At 45.4% G+C, this 19,632-nt stretch overlaps 1 protein-coding gene across 3 annotated transcripts in view; it reads left to right on the top strand.

Moving 5' to 3' along the window:
- PAK5 (p21 (RAC1) activated kinase 5) overlaps positions 1–19,632 on the top strand; it is a 94,427-nt gene that overhangs the window by 56,651 nt on the left and 18,144 nt on the right. For all 3 annotated transcript variants that reach the window (XM_083856342.1, XM_083856340.1, XM_083856341.1), the window contains 2 exons: positions 12,147–12,944; positions 18,412–18,903. In XM_083856342.1, coding sequence (XP_083712468.1) covers positions 12,147–12,944; positions 18,412–18,903 — 1,290 coding nt within the window. The remainder of the gene's footprint in view (positions 1–12,146; positions 12,945–18,411; positions 18,904–19,632) is intronic.

Raw genomic sequence — 19,632 nt, 5'->3', positions numbered from 1 at the left:
ATTAGATCCTGATCAAGGATGCTCATAATCGGGTTCTTTTTTTATCATGGAAGTTGGTCCCTGAAGACAAATCTGTAGGACACTGTTCCAGTAACTCCCCTGGCTGGCTTGCCTGTCCTGGTAAATGAGCCACACTCCCAGCTTGCTGCCTGGAGGTGGAGGGCTCCATCACTACTCCATGTAGCTGCTGTTGTTTGTAGCTCCATCTCATTTGTTCAGCCCAGCTTTTTACTCCAAAGCCTTCCCTGTACTAACCATACTCTCCCTGGGGCCAGGAGCAGAGCTTGGGGCTGGGAAGGACCAGGCACGTGGAGGTGATGCTTTGGGGTCCTCCTGGAACTTGTTCCATGGCCATGGTTCCCCACAGCAAAGCATGGAAGATAAACAGTGAGGTGTAAGCAGTAAATGCTTTCCCCAGTAAATGTTTGGAAAGGCTGGGTGTGTTTCACAAAGATCAATCCCACAGTCCAGCAACCTCCTGCTTGGCTCAGCTGAGAAAGCCAAACTGCAGTAACATATGCTGGGAAATGCCTTGTTTCCATGGATTGGCCGAGCCTCCAGTGATGCTGCTGACGTCCCTCGGATGGAAAGCTGAGTTGGGAAATTCTCTGCTCGTTTGGTTGGTGGTCGGCCATGGGAAACACTAGGTGGCAGCAGGGAATCTCTGGAATTTCGTATCCATGCGTGTCAAAGGCAGGCCCTGACAGCTGAAATGAGGAAGGATCTGCTTGGGCCTCCTCCTGATGGCTTTTGCTCAAGGCAGATGCTTCATCCCTCGTAGTAACAGGTCTGTGGAGGGGATTTCCGTATAAAATTGATCCTGCAGAATCTACAGTCCACGTCAGCGCTAGTGAGTGCTCCTTCCATTTCATTCATCCTTGCAGTGACAGTAGTTTTTCAGCCACTGCACATTCTGCACATCTCAGTGACAGACTTATCTCTAGGTCTGCTGATGAACTTGGTCTGAGCACTTGTAGTCCAGAACAGAAACCAGACAGGTTACAGTCCCATTAAACCATGTTCCATGTAATGCTGACATCTTCCTTCCATGGCCCTTCCAATCCAAACCATTTTGTGATTCTATAATTATAACCAAACAGCCACATTTATTCAATCCCAGCAGAGTTTAGTTCAATAGAGTCATAGGATCAGAGGGGAAAAAAAATGTTGCCAAGCAGCTCACTTACCTGTGGAGCCAAAGCTCCAGGTATAAATGCGCTTTTTTTCTATCTCCTGCTCTGACATGATTAGATCTGGGCTTTGGTGGCTCTCTAGGAATTCAGAAGTGCTTTGCTGAGCTTTCTTTCTTGTCTTCCCCTTCATGCAGGATCCAATTACACCAGACAAGCGCTATGTATTACCAGGGAACAATACTGACTTACCTGCAGAGACTTTTAAATGCCTTTTCTGTTGTCTGTGGGAGGAACTGTGTGGGCCAGAAAAAAAAAAAAAAAAAAAAAAAAAAAAAAAAAAAAAAAAAAAAAGGGCATTTCAGATACAGATCTTTGGAGAGAGAGAAGAAAATGAAAGAGAAGTATTTAGGGTGAGCGTTTCTGTTTTTTAATTGCTGAGATCCAACAGGCATTAGTAGTTAGCTATTAGGATCACACAGTTAAAAGGATAGCATAAGATGTTGAATTTTACTGAATTTTACAGTTTTGTAGTCTGAGCAGAACAGTAATTGGTATCTGTGTCCTAGTTTGCAGTTAATGATTCTTACTGAGCATAGTGCAAGTGAAGCTCCTTATTGCTAAGGCTTATGGTTCCCTGTGAAGCAGCACTTTCCAGGGATATATAGGTGTACAAATCTGCTTTAAACACAGTGGTTTTAATGAACCACCCTGGGAAAATGCTCTGGAGCCAGAGATGAGGTCTGACTGCCATCCCACACCGCAGGCTGGGGAAAGCAGCCCCATTTCTCCCTTATCAGCAGCATCTGTACTGCCCTTCTCCTCCTCCCTGACTTCCCTGTGCTGTCTGGCAGGGTTGCAGGAGGGAGGGAGGGAGTGCTCTGTGTCAGGCAGAGTCATTTAAATATTAAGCGTGTCAGGACTAATCTGCCACCGAGGGCTGAGTGCACTTGGTGGCGACACAGCCCAGCAAATCGAGTCAAATCGAGATTAGCCTAGAAATGTTTGAGCAGTTTCTTGTACACAAGAGATTGTGGTGCTGGGCTGAGCTTCACCTCTGCTGCAGAGCATCCTCTGAAATCTCCTGCCTCACTTTGTTCCCATCAAGAAGGTGTTTGAGTTGTACTTCTCTTTTACAACTGGGAATAATTAAAACATCAGCTGAGGAAGCTCCTTATGTCGTTTGTCTCACCTGCCTTGTAAATTTGACCTAAGCATTAGATTTCTGCACAGGAGCACTTTTTGCTTCATGTTCATGTTTGCGGATGAAAACCACTTAATAGGAGTCAGTCTTGCTTCCTTAGGAGATTCCTATGGCTGCATTTCCTATTTGATAGTATCCTTGAAAAGGAAAACGAATGTATTTCCTTGGAAGAAAAAATGCTGCAATTTACAATGCAGATAAATTATTTTGTGTTTTTATTTTGCCAATACAAATTTCTGGATTCCCTGGAATCAAGGAGTGAGCTTTCGGGAGAGGATGAAGAAATCCAAAGTAGTCAGAGACATCAGTCAGAATAAAAAGTGCCCCTTGCATGTGTGTGGCCAGGAATTCACAATTTTAGTGTGTTAGGAAGAACCTTGAAACTTTCTGACTGTTCTAAGGCTGTGAGGCTGAGGCATTTTAAGGCACATCACTGGCTGTAGGATGATTCTTCCTGCTGTACCTTGATAGGGCCTTCCCTGCCAACATGAGCAGTGCTCTGTAGACATCACCCTGCCCCTTCTCAGGGTGTTGATTCCAAATTCACAGGGCTGAGGTTGCAGGGACTGTCACAACCCTGAGCAGGGTTTGTGGGCAGAGCCCCATTGATCTGCAGTGCTGGGGACTGAGGCACTCAGCACTCACCAACATCTTCCACTGATGATTTATGGAGTGGGAAAGTAATTCACAACCCTCTGCCATGGCTTACAGAGCACCAGGAGTGTCTCAAGCCAGCCCCACACCTCAGAAACAGAAATGTTAACTTTGTCTCCAAGCACCTGCTGTATATAAAGCTTCCTTCACTGTGGCAGATTGCAGCCAAAAGTAATACAGTTCAAATTGTTTCTTCTAAATTAACAGACTGTCAAAAGCCTCATTTTAATTAAAAGCAGGAGATGACCCCAAGCACAGTGGAGTGACCCAAAAGCCTCTGTCCTCCTGAGCAAGTGCCCCACTGTCAGAGCTGTCAGAGGAAGGCAATTACTTCTGAGTGTAAAATTTTATCACACTGGAATTGACTTAAATATTTCAGAAAGCTCAGTCAAACTGCAGCCAGAGAAATCTTTCACTGAGGAAAAAAAAGCACCGGGATCATTAATTGGGTTAATGCTCCATCAACCTTGCATTTGTTAATGGGCATGTTTGGGGCATGAGGGGAACCTCACCCAGGGACATTTCATCCCAGCTACAAAGACAGTTTACACTGCAGTGCAACTTTGTGAATTACAGGCTGTCCCTTTCCTCAGCTTTTTTAACTGGGGCTGCTAATCGAGAGCAGACTGCATTCCCCGTGTGCAGTGCCCTCTACCACAGTGGTCATTATGGAAAATGTATGGCTAAGTGGGACTGGGAGGGTGGGCACTGGATTTCACACCTCCTGCCCTACAGCAGGGCTCCTCTCCCCATGAAAATCCCACTCCAGCCCTTTTGTCGCCCTTACAAGGAAATATGTGGTTGTGTCATGGGGCTTGGTTGTTGAAAGGCTCCTTCTTGAATGCCTGTCAGCCCTGGGAAGACTCACAGGGTGTTGTGCCCCACCAGTTTCCAGCAGCAATCACATGTAGTGTAGAATACTGACTCTGTAACCTAAAAACAGTGACAGTGGGTGTCTCAGTGTCAGCACTATGGGGACACCCACAGCTCCTGTGGAATGTAGCAGTGGGTTCTCAAAATTGAATTATTTGGGGAGCTGTTGGGGAAATGTTTAAGCTTTGCAATTTCTCATGCCTTGGTTGAGAAGAGTGGGGTTTTGTTTTTGTCATACTATCCCCATGTAAAAACCTACAAAAAAAAAACAGTCTAGACTGCAGATACTAGAGGTGAGGATGACTGGGTGATGCACATTAAGGTTGATGATGATTGTGATGTGGATGCAGAGAACTCTGCATCCATTTGGGATAGCCCCTGGCCCCTGTAGGCTCTTCTTGCTATCTCATGTCCCTGCAGTTTCCCTGGGGAGTTCACATGGGCAGCAGAGTCAGTTCAAACCTGGTTTAAGATGCATTTTTGCAATGTATTTTCCTGTGAAAGTGATGATGCCAGTACATCATCAGGATTGCCACCAGCCCTTGCTTCATCTCCTGTTGGGGCTGAGGGTGAGAAGCTGTAGTGCAGAAGGCATTGTTCCCATGTCTCTCCCTAAGTGCAACAGCAGTCCAGGCACAAGCCAGCTCCCAATCCCAGATCTCAGAGGTACCAGTGAGACACTGGAGCTTCAGTGCTTTTCATTAACTGCCCTTGGTTCTGTTATTTTTACTTGGACAAGACCCTGTGTAAGTCACACACAGCCCTGCCTGCGGCAGGCTTTGGTCCCAGACCTGTGATGTGTCTGCTCCTGTCTTCTTGTTACAAAACTAAAAGTGGAGTTGTGTTTCTTGGAGAGAGGGATTTCTGTCATCTTCCCCAAATTCCCCAGCTTTGCTTTGTGTTTTTTAGCTGGCTCTGGAGTCAGCCCAGTTGGAAAGCTCTGGGGGGCTTCTTGTGCAGGATATCCCCAATAGTTGCCATAGGATCCTGTGCTGCAGAAACCACACCAGCAGTTCCTGGATCACAGATACACCTCAGTAAATCTTCCTGAATTTGCTTTGCAACTTTCTTAGGGGAAAAAACGCAATTCCACTAACACAGAGGCAGCTGATATCACTTGGAAGGGGGGAGAACAAGGTGCCTGGTCCTGCTGGTGTTCATCACATTTCCCAGGTCACTGATCTTGCTCTTCCCTGCTAGAAAATGTTGATTTGACAAAACAGGAAAATTTTACATTGATGAACAAATTTTTTTGCAGAATTTGGACAAAACATTGCAGTCTTTGGTGTGGTTTGTGCAGCTTTTTGGCTTAGCAGGTCCACTCTGTGCACTGTTCTGCTGAAACCATTGCCACCTGCCTTATGAAAATGCAGCAGTACTAAGAGGGCAGTTAAAATTCCTGGGGTTAAGGTTTTTGAGGAATTTAATTTCATGAGATATTTTGCTTTTCTTTTCTGTCTCTGGATAAATGAAAATTCTGAAGGGTCCTAAGTCCTATGAAATAGAAACTGTCTGATTTGAGATTTATCCACTCCTCTCCCTGAAGTGCTGTTTTAACCCATTAGTAATACAGACATTTTATCTTTAGAATTAAAACTTTTAAGTCACATTTCACTCATTTGTTGTGTGACTGAGAGATCTATATGTATATGACATGTAAAATTGCACAGATCCGATATGTTTCAAGTAGGCCCAGAATAATTATTTTAAACTTTTAATATTCTCTAATAACATTTCAAATTACATATAACAAGCATTCTTGTGTATTTTTAAAAAATAAAGACAAGTTACTAGAATGTAGATATTTCAGTGGTATTTTAAAACTAAGTGTTGTGTTAAAGTTGCTATATTTTAAGATGTCAAAAGAATTACCAGTGAATGTGATTATAATGAAATGTTGTTCTTGTTGTTATGGAAACCAACTTTAAAATTGCTGTGCAGGGTGAGAAATTACATGGTGCCATTTTGGTGAGTCCTTTTTTATAGTTTTCCATTATTTTGCTTTTGAAGAATTTTAAACAGCTGGCACTAGTGTTGTTAAGCATATTAGACTTCTCCCAAGCTGTACCTTTGTTTTGATCCAGTGATTTGGAATCAGCTCTGGTGACGTGCACATCCCAGAAATGGCACATCCTGCAGCATCCATGGGCTCATGTCTGGGGGCTTCTGCCCTTCCAAAGGCTGATTTGACTGAGTTTCACTTGGGGGGTTTGCATTTCTCTTTAGTTCCTCCTGTGCAGGAGAAAGGTCCTTTCTAAGAGCTGTCCCAAACAGAGATTTAAAGTAAAGTGCATGTTTGGTCCAGGGGGCAGAGACCCAAAATCCTGGCCCAGCTGAGTCACCCAACAGCACTGCAAACTGCAGAATGCCTTCCCCAAGGAGGGAACAGTGGGATACCAAAGCAATTGCTTTTTTCTAATATTGTTTTTATGGGGAGGATGAGAATTTATAGCATTGGGAAGGAATTCATAACAGAAATTATATAAACTCTGAGGCTTCCAGGTGTAAACCAAGCTCTAAATTACAGGCTTCAGGAAGGGATGTTCTGACATACTTTCCTGTCTGTTGTGTATTCCTTGTGACTAACTCTGAGTAATAGCTGTTTTGTAGACAGGCTGTAGATCAAAACTGGAGCAGCTCCCACAGGACACTGCTGGAGGGTGCAGAATGATAAATTACCTCCTATCCCATCCAGCATCATTTGTCACCGTGTATCTGATGAGTTCCTGTCAAAAAGGCTTCTTTCCAGGCTAATCTGTGTGGCACAAGTGCCCTAAACTTCCCACTTAGGGGAAAGAGAGGATGGAGGTGTAGAAATTTTTTCAGTCCTTCTCATGAAGCTTCCCCATTTGGGTGTAATTAAGAATTCACTGGAATGTGGAAGGATTGGGAGGATAATTCTGACACTGTAATTTGGAAAAGCAACTGAGAGGTTTGAATTTGTCCTCAGGTGAGTATTCCATGGAGAAAAGCCCCAGGTGCCCCTGAAAGCAGCAGTCTCAGCTCCTGGCTGAGCTCCCTGAGCACTGGGCCTTCAGCTGCCGTCCCTTTTCCTCCCTGGTGGCATGTTCACTTCTCCATGCACACTCAGCCATTGGAGACGTGGGCAGGTCTCTCTCCTCCCATCTTCTCCCTGAGCCTGGTCCTGGTGTCAGCCCTCAGGATGGCACCTCACCCTTCAAATTTAGCCTCACACACAAGGGAAAGGATCCACCTCATGTTGGGCCTGGGCTGCTGCAAAAAGCAGAAGTTAGCTTCACGCTTTTGCCTCTTTCCAGGAGTTTTGAGAGACTCCATCTGTTTTGGAGTCACAGAATCACAGAATGGGTCAGTTTGGAAGGGACCACAGTGGATCGTCTGGTCCCTGCTCCAGCAGGGTTATACCAGAGGACATGGCACAGGATTTTGACCAGACAGTTCTTGAGTATCTCCAGTGAGGGAGAGTTCACAACCTCTCTGGGCAGTGTGTCCCATTGTGTGGTCACCTTCCTCCTCTAAGTACTTTTTCTTCTGGTTAGAGTAGATCAGATGCAGACCCCTGATGCCTTTGGCTGCAACTATATAACTGTTACAGGGAAAGCAGGAGTTTTCTTTCTGAAGTGATGACAAGGATCAGTTTTTCTCTCCAAGTACCATTCATATTTGTTTACACTGGGAGTAAAATGTGGTGTCATGAACACAGCTTCAAATGTTTTGAATGTCTTGCAACACAAGAAAATAAATTACCAGCACATCCATCACTTAGAATTAGATTATTCTGTGCTTTATGCACCTTTTCTTAAGAAAAAAGCCTGATTTTCAGCTGTGCATAGGTTGTGCTTGTATGACATGTATAATGCAGATGACAGGGGAAGCTAGCTAGAGGCAAAATCAGAGTTTAGATTGACTGTTTATAAGGGCGACTTTCCCTTAAAATTCCCTTTTTTTTCCACCCTGCACATCACAGAGATTTAAAATCCTCATTGACTCCTGAAAACACAGCTCTGGGAGGACAAAGGATGATATATTCTTAACGAGTGTGGAAAGTATAGTAGTTCTAAAGACAATAAATGCAAGGTCGCATTAGGGCAAAACAGTTAATTACCCACTTCATTATTGTCAAGGTTAATACAGTATTTGGGCACAGAAGCTGTTTTTCATCTCCTCCTGGAAACAAGGCAAGACAGCCTCTCTCTCAGACAGATCCATTATAGCTTATCACGGCAGGACAGGCCACTGCAGAGGCACCATGAAGGATGTCTACTGTCACCAGGCTTGGGAGCCCAGCCTGTCCAGAGAGCTCTGGAAATGAGATGGGAGATGGGAGCTGCAGCTCCAGCCCCAGTGCACAGAGACTGCACCCCACTGATTTTGTGTATGAGGGGAAGGGTAGAATAAAATTCCCCAGCACTCCTTCATCTGCGGGGACATTGATCCCTCCTGAAGTGCACAGTGTGCTGGAAAACGGCCTTTAATAAATATGGGGTATTGATCATGGGGGAGCCCCTCCTTCCCTGGGGAGCCCTGGGGAGCTGTGCCCCTGGAAGGGCTCCGTCCCAGTTTTCCATGCGCGACAAGGTGTTGTGAAGGTTTCCATTACTTGATCTCAGCAGACAGAACAAAGGCCTCGGGAATCTTAGCCCATCAATCTTGGTGAAGAATACTTTGCTTTCCTCTGCTTTGCCTGCAGCAGCTCTGACAGTTCCTTAAGTTTAAAAGTGTAAAGACCAGTAAGTGGTTAAAAAAAATTCAGTAAATAATCTCTGTAAATATATCAAGAATATAGAGACAGAATCCCCCCCTCCTCCTCACTTATTTTTCAGTTTTTAAAGCCTTTAAAATTAAAATAATTAGTCTTGTTCCTATGACACTAATTACCATTATATCTCTTTCCATGATAGTCCTTTCCTGTTACATTTTCTTAAAAGGTTTTTGTTTTGCTCTTTAAGTTAGAGCTCAAATTTCCCATCATTTGTGATTCCTGCCATTGTATATAAGTCCCATGAGGTTTTCCCTCTGCTCACTGATACAGTGCCCAGAGTTCACAATCCCAAACCAAGACTCCACATCATCAGTCCAGCTTTTGCATTGAAGTCATTCCTTGAAACTCGGGTAGTCCTTGTGGGCCTGGCACTAACATTAGGCTTTCAGGTTTGGGAATTTGAGCCATTTGGGCAGCTCCCAATCTCGGGCTTCTTTCTGCAAATCCTGTACTTCCGAGGGAAGCTGTTGGTGTTCGTGAGCCCCTAGCACACACTTTCTCTCTAGTAAATCACTTCAGGACAAGTTAACATGGTACAACATGGTTATTCTTTATAACATCTTACTTGATGTAATTTTTTAATTTTGATGCTCTGTTTATTCTTACAGAGTAATTATTTTTATTACTCCTTTACACCAATACCTTCTTTGGAATATTAATTTGTTTTTTCAGCCTAGTAAATGGTTCTGCCCACCAGGGAGTTACACAATGTACTTCGGAATTGTGTATAAATATCTTAATTCTATTCAGATAGCAGAACACTTGACAATATATAGTAATTCCCAGGGTTTTGGTGAAACACTTCCTAAATTTTCTTCTCCATGGGCACTACATTTCTTTTGATAAGAGTGGTGCTAGATATTTCCTTGGAGAAGATCAAGTTGGTGTAGGCTGTCTGATTTAGCCTGGGGGCATCTCACCAAATCTATTCTTCCATATAAGCAAAATGCAAAATTTAAAAACAAGCCAAAGCAAATAGAAATATTGTTGTTGTTGTTGTTGTTGTTAGCAGTAAATGAGTATCATAATTGATAATAATTGTTATTTATAGTAACAAAGCACTGACTTCAGTAGAAAGTGTGCCTCTGGAATAGGTAAGTTTTATCCTCCCTTTGTGCTGGCCATTTTTATTTTCTCATGGAAAATAATCTGAAGCCAATAGAAATTGCAGCCATCACACTTGCAACTCACTGTTTGCCAGTGATCATCTGTAATATGCTGGGATAAAAGAAGAGGGGTTTAGTTCTAAATCCCCTTAACTTCATCAGTCAGGATGAGACAGCACAGAGGTCCCAGAGCTATCCAAGACAGCTCCATCATGCTGGGGCTTCAGTGGCAAATGCTTTTTTTTTTTTTTTTTTTTTTTAAGCCAGAATTTCCTATTAGATCATTCTACTATTAGTACTGTTTTTAAATCCTCATAATCAAGAAGGTTACTCCCACGCATGCACCTGTCTGCAGAAAATCCCCAGACTGCAGGGATTTGTCACCAGTGAATTCCCTGGCATATAAACACTCAGCTGCATTCTTCTAAATCTTCCTTCTGAAAGTGTCTGAAAACCCTGCTTCCAGACAGTGTGTGCCTGGAGGAGCAGAGGGACAACCCTTCCCTGTAATGGAAAAGGCCACTCTGCTCCAGGGGCTCCCTGTGGCTCCGGGGCTCTTCTGTGCAGACCCAGCAGGGCTGCTGCAGGAAACCTCTCCTTTGTAAAGGCCAGTCCCGTGGAGAGTGTTAAATTGGCATTTTCCTCCTCAGCAGGCATTTGCACAGAGGAGTGGGGTGGCAGTTGGGTATTTCAATCTTGTTTTCAATTATAAGCATTTCATTGTCGAATGTTGCTGGTTTATTATGTGATAATTAAATATGAATGATCAGGCAGTCATCCTGCCAAACAGGCTGTAGCAGAATGAAACCAATTCCTCTCATCCTGCTGAATGGCTTTGGAGGTGAAAGGAGTGATCTATTTGCTGTCCCTTATTTTTGCTGTCCTATTGTTTCAGTACCGCTGGCTTCAAAATAGCAAACTAGGCAAGTAATTACGGACATAGATCAGAGCAGGGAGCAGCATGAGGTCAGGACTGCTTTGCTTTTTGCCTGCCTCTTCTCAGCTGCCTTTTGCTAGGAGACAGAGAAGTACATTCCTGTTAATTTTGTGATCTTACTAGTGATTAAATGCCTCTTTTTTTGACGAAGTTGGAACACCTGAGTGCTTTCAAGCAGGGGTTGAGCACCTTCAGTATGCTTGGAACAAAGGAACAAGTGCAGCAGCAAGTGACCAGGCTGGATTTGATATGCTATGGTTGGTGTCCAGTATTCCACATTCAGCATCTGACATGCTGTGGCTGGTGTCCAGTATTCCACGTTCACCATCTGACATGCTGTGGTTGGTGTGCATTATTCCACACTCAGCATCTAACATGCCTGCTTGGTTCCCAATACCCCATGGTCAGTGTGCAACGCAGGCTGCAGCCCAGAGAGGGAAATCTCCTTGGGGTGACCACAGTGACTCTGTTGAAAAGCTCAGTGAGTTAAGATGCAGCCAGAGATATTTAGCCAAAGTAAATCAGCAAAGCAAATGTGTTTTCAGTAGAGCCTGAAGGGCTGATTTATGGCCCCGGCCACCAATCTGTACATCTTATTCTTGTTGGATGTTTGTAAACGTGAAGTGGTGCTCAATGGCAGTCCCAGGTGAAAAATGGATGCAGTCACATGTTTACAGCCCTCAGGTGGTACTGGCTAAATAAATAAAATCTTTCTTGATGAGAACTGTAACCAAGCACTGCTCACCTCCCATCCTACCAGGAGCATCAGTATTTTGGACTGGTGGGGAGTGGGGATGGGTAGGGGGATCTGTGGAAGGCTTTGCAATAGTGGAATGCAGATGAGGCCAGCACTTGGCATCATGTGGGTGTCCCAGAGTCATGGTTGTGCACTGTGGTTTGCTGGATGCTGTGTGTTACAAGGAGATGGAGTTAAGTATTTTTCCCTCTTTACCAAGTGTCTTTTACACTAAGCTAACTAAGAGGCAATCCTCAGTGGGATTCTGATACTCATGAACATATTGTTTCATAAAAAAAGAAAAAACCAAGAAAATTCATTCCTGCTTAACTATATGTTACTTTTCATTCCAGCAGTTTGTTAAAATAACACACAGAAATGACCACTGAATGATTTTCATTTAGCCCTGTAAGTCAGATTCAACCCACCAGTGTGGCTTGATGAAAAATAAGTAGTGGCTTTAAATGTGTCTATTGTTGGCTACTGAACACCCACCTCTAAAACTGGGCTTTTTGAGAATGTCTTGGGGTTGCATGTCAAATCCCAGCTTGTGATCTACACTGAATTTAAACATTTCTTCATCTCCTACTGTAATAATTTATTGAGGTTTTTTTTTTAGCAATGAGATATGTGACTGAAGAACATAAGACATTGCTATAGGTATTTCTAGGAGGATCACAGACTTCTTTCCTTTTTGGTGGTTTTTTTTTTGTGAAATACTAAACAAAAATCAGTATTTAATCAAAGCAATTTTTTTATTCCCAGACTATTGTTCGAGGAAACAAACCTCGAAAGGACACTTCAATCAACGGCTTGCTGGAGGAGTTTGACAATATCTCAGTGACAAGATCCAATTCCCTGCGGAAGGAAAGCCCTCCCACCCACCACCCGGGAAACGCAAACCACGTGCCGAGGCACCAGGAGGAAAATGGCTACATCACGTACTCTCAGTACTCCAGTGAGTCAGACACCACAACAGACTACGTGGTGGAGAAGTACCGAGACAAGGCTCTGTACGAGGAGGAGCTGGACAGGTACTACAAGGGCAGCTATGCCACCAAGCAGAACGGGCAGATGATGAAGGTGACGTCCCGAGACATCTATTACTCGGAAGTGACGCCCCTGCAGTCAGACCTCTCCAGGTTCCTCCCAGATTACCACGTACACCTGGAGACCAAGCCCAAGCTGCTGGAATATGGCGGCCTGAAGATGGAGTATCAGCGGATCCCCAGCGGATCCTCCCTGGACTACAGAGATCCCTTTCCTTTCACCCCGTCCCGAGCGTCGGTGCAGAGCGAGTGCCCCAAGGAGAGGCTGGAGTATGGTGATGGTGACTGGGGGCACAGCCTGAGCAAGGATGACTATGACAAGAGGCCAAAGTCATCCTACGTGGATCCTGCAAGCCCTCAGCCAACCATCCGGCAGAGATCCAGGTCTGGCTCTGGCCTGCAGGAGCCGGCCATGCCCTATGGAGCAAGCGCCTTCAAAGCACACCAGCAAGGACATTCCTACAGCTCCTACACCTACCCCCGCCTGTCCGAAACTGCAGCAGGCATTCCCAAGGTAACCTGACCTGCCTGGGGACAGTGCTGCCAGGCCAGGGGTCAGCCTCTCCACAAGGGGAGTGCAAAAAGTAGAAAGGAAGGAGACATACTTGGGCACACGATGCTAAATGTGGCTGGTAATGTCCCTGAGAGTTGTGTGGCTGCTCCTTGGCAGATGTGGAAGCCCTCCCAATTTGCTTGGATGTCAAGGAGCAGTGGGTTTAAAATACTTATTTAAAGGCAGGCTTGGAGATGCCCATCTTCTGGGGATTTGATTTGAAAATCCCAATAAGCACAGGTTCCTTGGCAGTTTTTTGTAGCTTTGGGAGTTCATAAGCCTGAGCAGATCTCAGCAGGAGGTGAGACACTGGCCTGGTTTGTGTATCAGATACTTCTGTGGTTGAATTGTTACTGTGCAAGGCTGAAACATCTGTGCTTCAGTATTTATACTGTATTTATGCCATCTTTATATTCTTCACTGCTCATGAGAGTAGGGGCTCACTCCTTTCTGCTTTGTTTTTAAGCATTGAAATGAAATCAAAGACATTTAAGATGGAGTTTAAAAAAAGGATTGATATGCAAGAAAGCATTTCACCCATGTTATCTAAAGGCAGCTCCTCTACACAAATCTGTCCCTGCTCTGCCACACGAGGTGTATTACCTACACGAGCTTCCCAACCCTGCTTGTAACAGTGTGCTGTGACTACTTGTACTGTTCAGAGAAGAGTTCTTTTCTTACACCTCTAGTCACATAACCATGATGACCTTCTTAAGCATCTAATATTCTTCAAGAGATGCCTTTTCAATGTCGTTTGCACTGAACATCATCAGTGAGTTCCCCTAGCAACAGGCAATGTGATGATCATTTTTCCAAGTCTGGGGTTGCTGTGACTTTTCATATGCTGAGGTAGGTGACTGTCAGGGATGAGATCTGCTCTCTCTAATGATACCTGAGCTGTGCATTTGCTTACTGGCTGTGTGCTCTGAGAACATGGTTGTGTCCTGCTGCAGCCCCAGGTCTCTGCAGATCTATGATATCCCTGTATTGGAGATGTGCCTGTGTTGTGCTTCTTTAGGGTTTGGCTGCTTTGCCATTCCTGTGGTGCAGTGCCCATGGCAAAGGGTGACCAGTGCATTTTTTGTCCCTCTTTGCACTAAAGCACAGAGCTGGGCTTTGGAGCTTGAGGATAAATCATGGGAGGAGTAGAAAAGTTACCAGGTCTCTTTAGGTGCCTTTCCAAAGCTCAGGGTGTGGTGGGAGGAGTGTATGTGGTAGTTAACTGAGCACCAGTGTGACATTCAGTGTGGATACTGGAAGCTGGGAGGAAAATCTGGGAGGGTTAGCTGCCATTTCCTTCACTGAAATCAGTAGTTTTGTCAGAGTTTAGAAAGGAGAAGGACAAATCCAGTAATTCAGAGACCCTGTAGCACCTGCTTCTGCCAATTTTAAACCATTCAGTGGGGCAGAAGACAGTTGTTTTTTACAGGACTCCAGCACTGTGAAAAATATCCCATTAAAATGCAGTAACAACTTTTATTAAGAAAAAATATGCCTCTATGCAAGATTTATTGTGAGCTGTTCCTCTCCTCAGAGCATCAAAAACACTCCTACAACCTTAGTGTATTGAAACTTGATGATTCACTCTTAGATGCAGCAGTTCAATTCCCAAATCTGTCCACAGCTCCTGGAAGTGAATAGGAATTTCTTGTCTTGGATGATTGCTGAAGAATCTTCTTTTGAAGGAGGCATTATTAAGATAATGGTTCATCAAATGGGCTTACTAAATGAGAGTCAGATCTCAAATCAGATATTAACAAATGACACTGAGTTTAAAGTATAATTAAAAGGGGTGAAAAAGTAAGTGAAAAAGTCTGCAGGCACAAATGTGTAGCATCAAAGTGCATTTAACAAGGATGTTCATTTTGGCTTGTAAATGTGAAGAGCAGATTTATTTCAGTATTACTTGCAGGTAAAAGATGTCAGACAAATCAAATGTCTGCTCTGTTTCATCATCAGTGATTTCAGAGTTGTTATATCAGAAGACTTGCCCTGCCCTGGGCTTGGCCACTGTCTGCAATGAAACCATGGAGGTGTAGGAAGCCAGAGGCTCAGATTTGGCTCCCTCTGACCCATCCCTGTGTCACCCACTTGTCCTGCAGACCAACTCCTGGACAGCTGCATGCAGTTGCAAAGTCTGCTGTGTTGCCCTCACCACACAGAGTTGGTGTCCCACCTCAATGCTGTCTCACAGTATTGAATTCATCGTGCCAGGTTGGCTTATTTTTGGCCACTCTGTACTGCATGGGGGTTTTTACCTTCCTCTTCATCACGGGCAGCCCTCTGAACTTCTGGCACCAAGCCCTATCATTTCAAAGCTCCTTTCCATGTCTTTTTCCAGAAGGAGCTCTCTGTGACCCTCTCTTGTCCCTCTTTAAATGATGTCTGCTCTGCCTTTGCTACCTCCTACTGCGGTAACATAGCAGAGGTGTCTCTCACCATCATCCTCTGTGTCCCTCTGTACCACGGGGACATTTCCAGCCTGGCAAAGGCAGGGCCAAGCCTTCACTGTCAGAAACCCCCTCCTTTTTTCCCTCTCTTCCCATTCACGTGCCAGCAGCTGTACGTGTGTGCTGCCTGCCACTTCTGTGTGTGGAACAGGGAGTTGTGGGGATTTCCACCAGCAAAGCACCAGAGAGTAACCTTGGCCTTTGTGATCTCTGTGTGATTTACAGTCCACCCCTTCTACAGCCTTCACCTGGCCAGCTGAAGCCTGATCAAATGGAAATCCTTTGCATGTCACGGAGGGATGAGTCCATCCCACTGGGACTCCGGGACGTTGGGCTCTGTGGCTGCATCTGTGCCGCAGTCCCACTGCAGAGCACAGGGACACCCCCAGGCACCCTCCTCGTGGGGAAGGGACCCCTCAGGAGCAAACAGGTGTTCTCTCTGCTTGCAGTCCATGACAGGCATCACCGTCAGCAGGGTGGGAGCTGAAATGAGTTTAGGCACAGCGTTACATCCATGTTTTAATGGCAAAAAGACCCAAGTGCCGACATGGCTGCGTGCAGGCGTGGGAGATGCCACTGGGCTGTGATGGATGTCGTGTCAGAGCTTTGGCTGCTCCTTTGACCTGATCTTGAATGAGTGCAGGACTGCTTTCTTCTTTCCTTTGTAGTATTTAAAGAGTTTCCATTCGGTAGGTGACTGCATTCAGTAGCAGAAATAGAATTATTAGTGGAATAAAGTGCATTCGATTTTGCCATGATGTGGAGCACTGCATCAGGACATAGGCTCAGAGGAGAGCTTCAGCTGATTTACTCATTATAGCTCCTGACTTTTTGCAACATTTCTTGGGATTCAGGAAGTGGGTTTAATTGTACAGCAGTGCTAAGATCAAAAAGCTTCCGAAAATTCTTAGCAAGCACACTAAACACCTGGATTTTGATTCTAAAATTTCACTGCAGAATATTCTTTTGCCAGTTTGTTAGGCTTAGGGCATACTCAGAAATATCAGACATGGGTGAAGCCCCAAATGATTCATTGGCGTGGATTTACCCTACTTGAATTTCATGACCAGGTTTTCCCCATCTCAGTGGTTATAAAAAAAATGGTGTATTTATAGCCAAAGCAATAATTTACTTCTCCCTACATACACAAATGTATAGGACAGGGTTAGATTGAGTTCCCCTCCCTCCACCAAACCATCTGAGCACTTTTCCACGTTAATTAGTTTGGCAGATGTAATGTCCTTCACCAAATTCATGATGTCTGACTCCCTTCTATTTGATGTCTGTCCCTGCCTGATGGAGGGAGAGAAATGATGGCTGTAATCATGTGGGTTTTTGCCTAAGCAGCCCCAGCATCCCGGGAGATGGCTGTACAGCCCTGCCAGTGCTCGCCGGGTGGCTGTCAGCATCTGAGCCTCCCATGGAAGCAGCCTCCAGCTTTTCCCAGGGAAGCCTCTGAGCAGCCCCTCTGGAGAGGCATTCCCTGTTCCCCGCTAAAGCTCTCCTGGAATGAAGGGATGGGCACGCCTGGCTCATGCAGGAGGTGGGAAAGCGCAGACAGAAAATTGCACTGGAGGCTTTTCTGCCCACACGAGGCGACTCCAGCTCCAAACTCCTCCTCACTGTGCAGAGGCCACGGTGATAAATTGATGCTGCGGCAGATTTTTTTTTTTTTCTTTTTCTTTTTTTTTTGCAGTCTTAGCATAAAATGGTCAAATGATGTTCCACCGCAGAATTCAATTTCACAGTTCAGTTGGGTCCTTGATTACACTGCCAAATTCAGATTAATGTGCATTTAACTAACATGGATCAGGGACTCCTGGCTGGCAGCCAGCAGTAATAGTAGCAACCGTGAGCTGTGTAGAGTTTGCTGCTCTGTCCATCCCTGGCCACTGCCGCTGAAATTGATTGATTAAATGAACTCGTTGCCATAATTATTTGTAATTGTGCTACATGATGAGCCTGTGTCAAACCGCCCCCCTGCCCTAAGATGCTCCACACATCATCAGGAGTCACATATTGTAAATGCGAAGATGTTCTTTTCCAGAGGAAAAATACCCAATTTTGAGGTGGGTGTTTTTGTTCTACATCTTTTGAGGGTTTTATTTTGGATAGAAGCATGCAAACTATTATGTTTGTAAATGTCAATTTGTTAGCCTTCAACGTAAGAAGCTTAGAGAAGCTTGGAAAATACAAAAAATAGGAACCTACAAATGATCAAGGCTTCCCATTGGGATAATTTCCTTTGCGATTTTCTCTGATTTCAGATGAAAATTAGCAGTTTTGTGACACTGCAGTAAAGTAACATGTCACTGTGGAAAATGATTTAAGAAATGGTGAATTGAATTAAGCTCCTCGTCAAACTCACGTAAGCAGTCACTCAGACAACAGCTGGTAGCACAGCAGGACAGGAGATGACAGGGATTTTAGGGTACCACCACCATCACAAGAAGAGATTGAGTTATCCCTGAATTGCTGGAGAAAAACGTAAGAAAAGGCTCAGAGCTGAGACTTAAAATCCAGGTACTGGTAAGACACAAATTGGAATTTGCCAGAGGGCAAATTTTGGCTGCCTGTGAGAGGGATGGATTCTTGGAGGAAATGGCCCAGAGAGACTGCAGGGCACTGCAGATGCAGAGCAAATACAATTTTTTCAGCATAGCTCCCTTCCAACCCAGGCCATTCTGTGATTCAGCAAAGGCTGTTGAATGTACACAGGTCCCTGCACAGAAGAATGGACCTGAGATGGACAGATCCTGAACCTGCCCAGCCTCATGTACTGAGGGCACTGCAGCCCTCAGTGGTCTGAAAATCCCTACCCAGGCTGGGGCAGCAGTGCCATGCTGAGCAGAACAGGGATGTGGGAGGACGTTGTGCCAGCTCTGCTGGGACCTCCAGGGTGCTGGAAACAAATGGAGTGGAGGAGCAGGAGAAAGGTACTGTTCCCTCAGGCTCACTCTGGGCGTTTTTTGTTGCAGGTGGATTATGACCGAGCACAGCTGGTCATCAGCCCACCGCTCTCTGGCTCCGACACCTACCCCCGGGGCCCAGTCAAGCTACCTCAGAGTCAGAGCAAAGTCAGCTACTCCAGCAGCAGCTACCAGTATCCTCTGGTGTACCACAAAGCCCCCCACTACCACCAGCCGCCTCTGCAGCCCGGCTCTCCCTATATTTCCACCGCCTCCTACCCCAGCTCCCCGAGTATCACATCAAGTGCTTATCCTCCCCCCAGCTGGGGCTCCTCCTCGGACCAGCAGCCCTCCAGGGTGTCCCACGAACAGTTCCGAGCTGCCCTGCAGCTCGTGGTCAGCCCGGGAGACCCCCGGGAGTACTTGGACAACTTCATCAAGATTGGGGAGGGCTCCACGGGGATCGTGTGCATCGCCACCGAGAAGCACACGGGCAAGCAGGTGGCCGTGAAGAAGATGGACCTCAGGAAACAGCAGAGGAGGGAGCTGCTTTTCAACGAGGTACGTGGCTTCAGATGGTGCCCCAGGTGTTTTGGGCAGCGGGTTCAGCATTAGACATGGGTCAAGTGCCGCCATCAGGAGCCAAATCAGTATCTTTCTAAAAGAGGTGATGAGTCCCAAACACATCTATGCTTGTGTGAATACTGTATAGCCGTACCAGTTTTATGAGCTGCTACTCCTCCTGACTTGAAACTCATGATGCTGTCACAGGGAACAGCTGAGGAATGTATCAGCTGGTCCATGCAGTGTATCAGGTGCTCAGACACAGCCCAGCTGCCTTTTTCTCTCTGTCTCCTGACACGGTTTATTCTTCCAAGAGGGAGAATCCAAACTAGCAGGCTATTCCAGAGCGTGTGTGCTGTATTTCTGACATGCACATGCATTTTGTTTCCTCCCTCCTTCCTCTCCTAACCATCAACGCTCCCTTTGCTTTTTTGATGGTTACTAAGCTAAAAGCTGGCAGTCCCTTTTTTTTGGAACTGTCTGTGTTAATTCCCCACATCTCCTTTCCTGAGTGGTTGCAGCCAGTTCAGGGCCCACAGCTGCTTATGGGGATTGTTTGCCCCTTGTACATTATTTTACATTTCAGAACACTGGTTTTCGTTTGCCATTTTTTCACCCAGTTTGTTTGGTACTTGACAGTACCTTCTGCAACTTGAAGAGTTTTTCTTTTTTTAACTTTCTACTCTCCTGAAGCATCTGGTGGGTGTGTTCACTGCTCCCTTTTTG

Source organism: Zosterops lateralis, assembly GCF_965231275.1.
Source record: "Zosterops lateralis genome assembly, chromosome: 3".
Lineage (NCBI taxonomy): Eukaryota > Metazoa > Chordata > Aves > Passeriformes > Zosteropidae > Zosterops > Zosterops lateralis.
The sequence above is the reverse complement of the archived record's forward strand: the minus strand, read 5'-3'. Positions and strand labels throughout refer to the sequence as shown.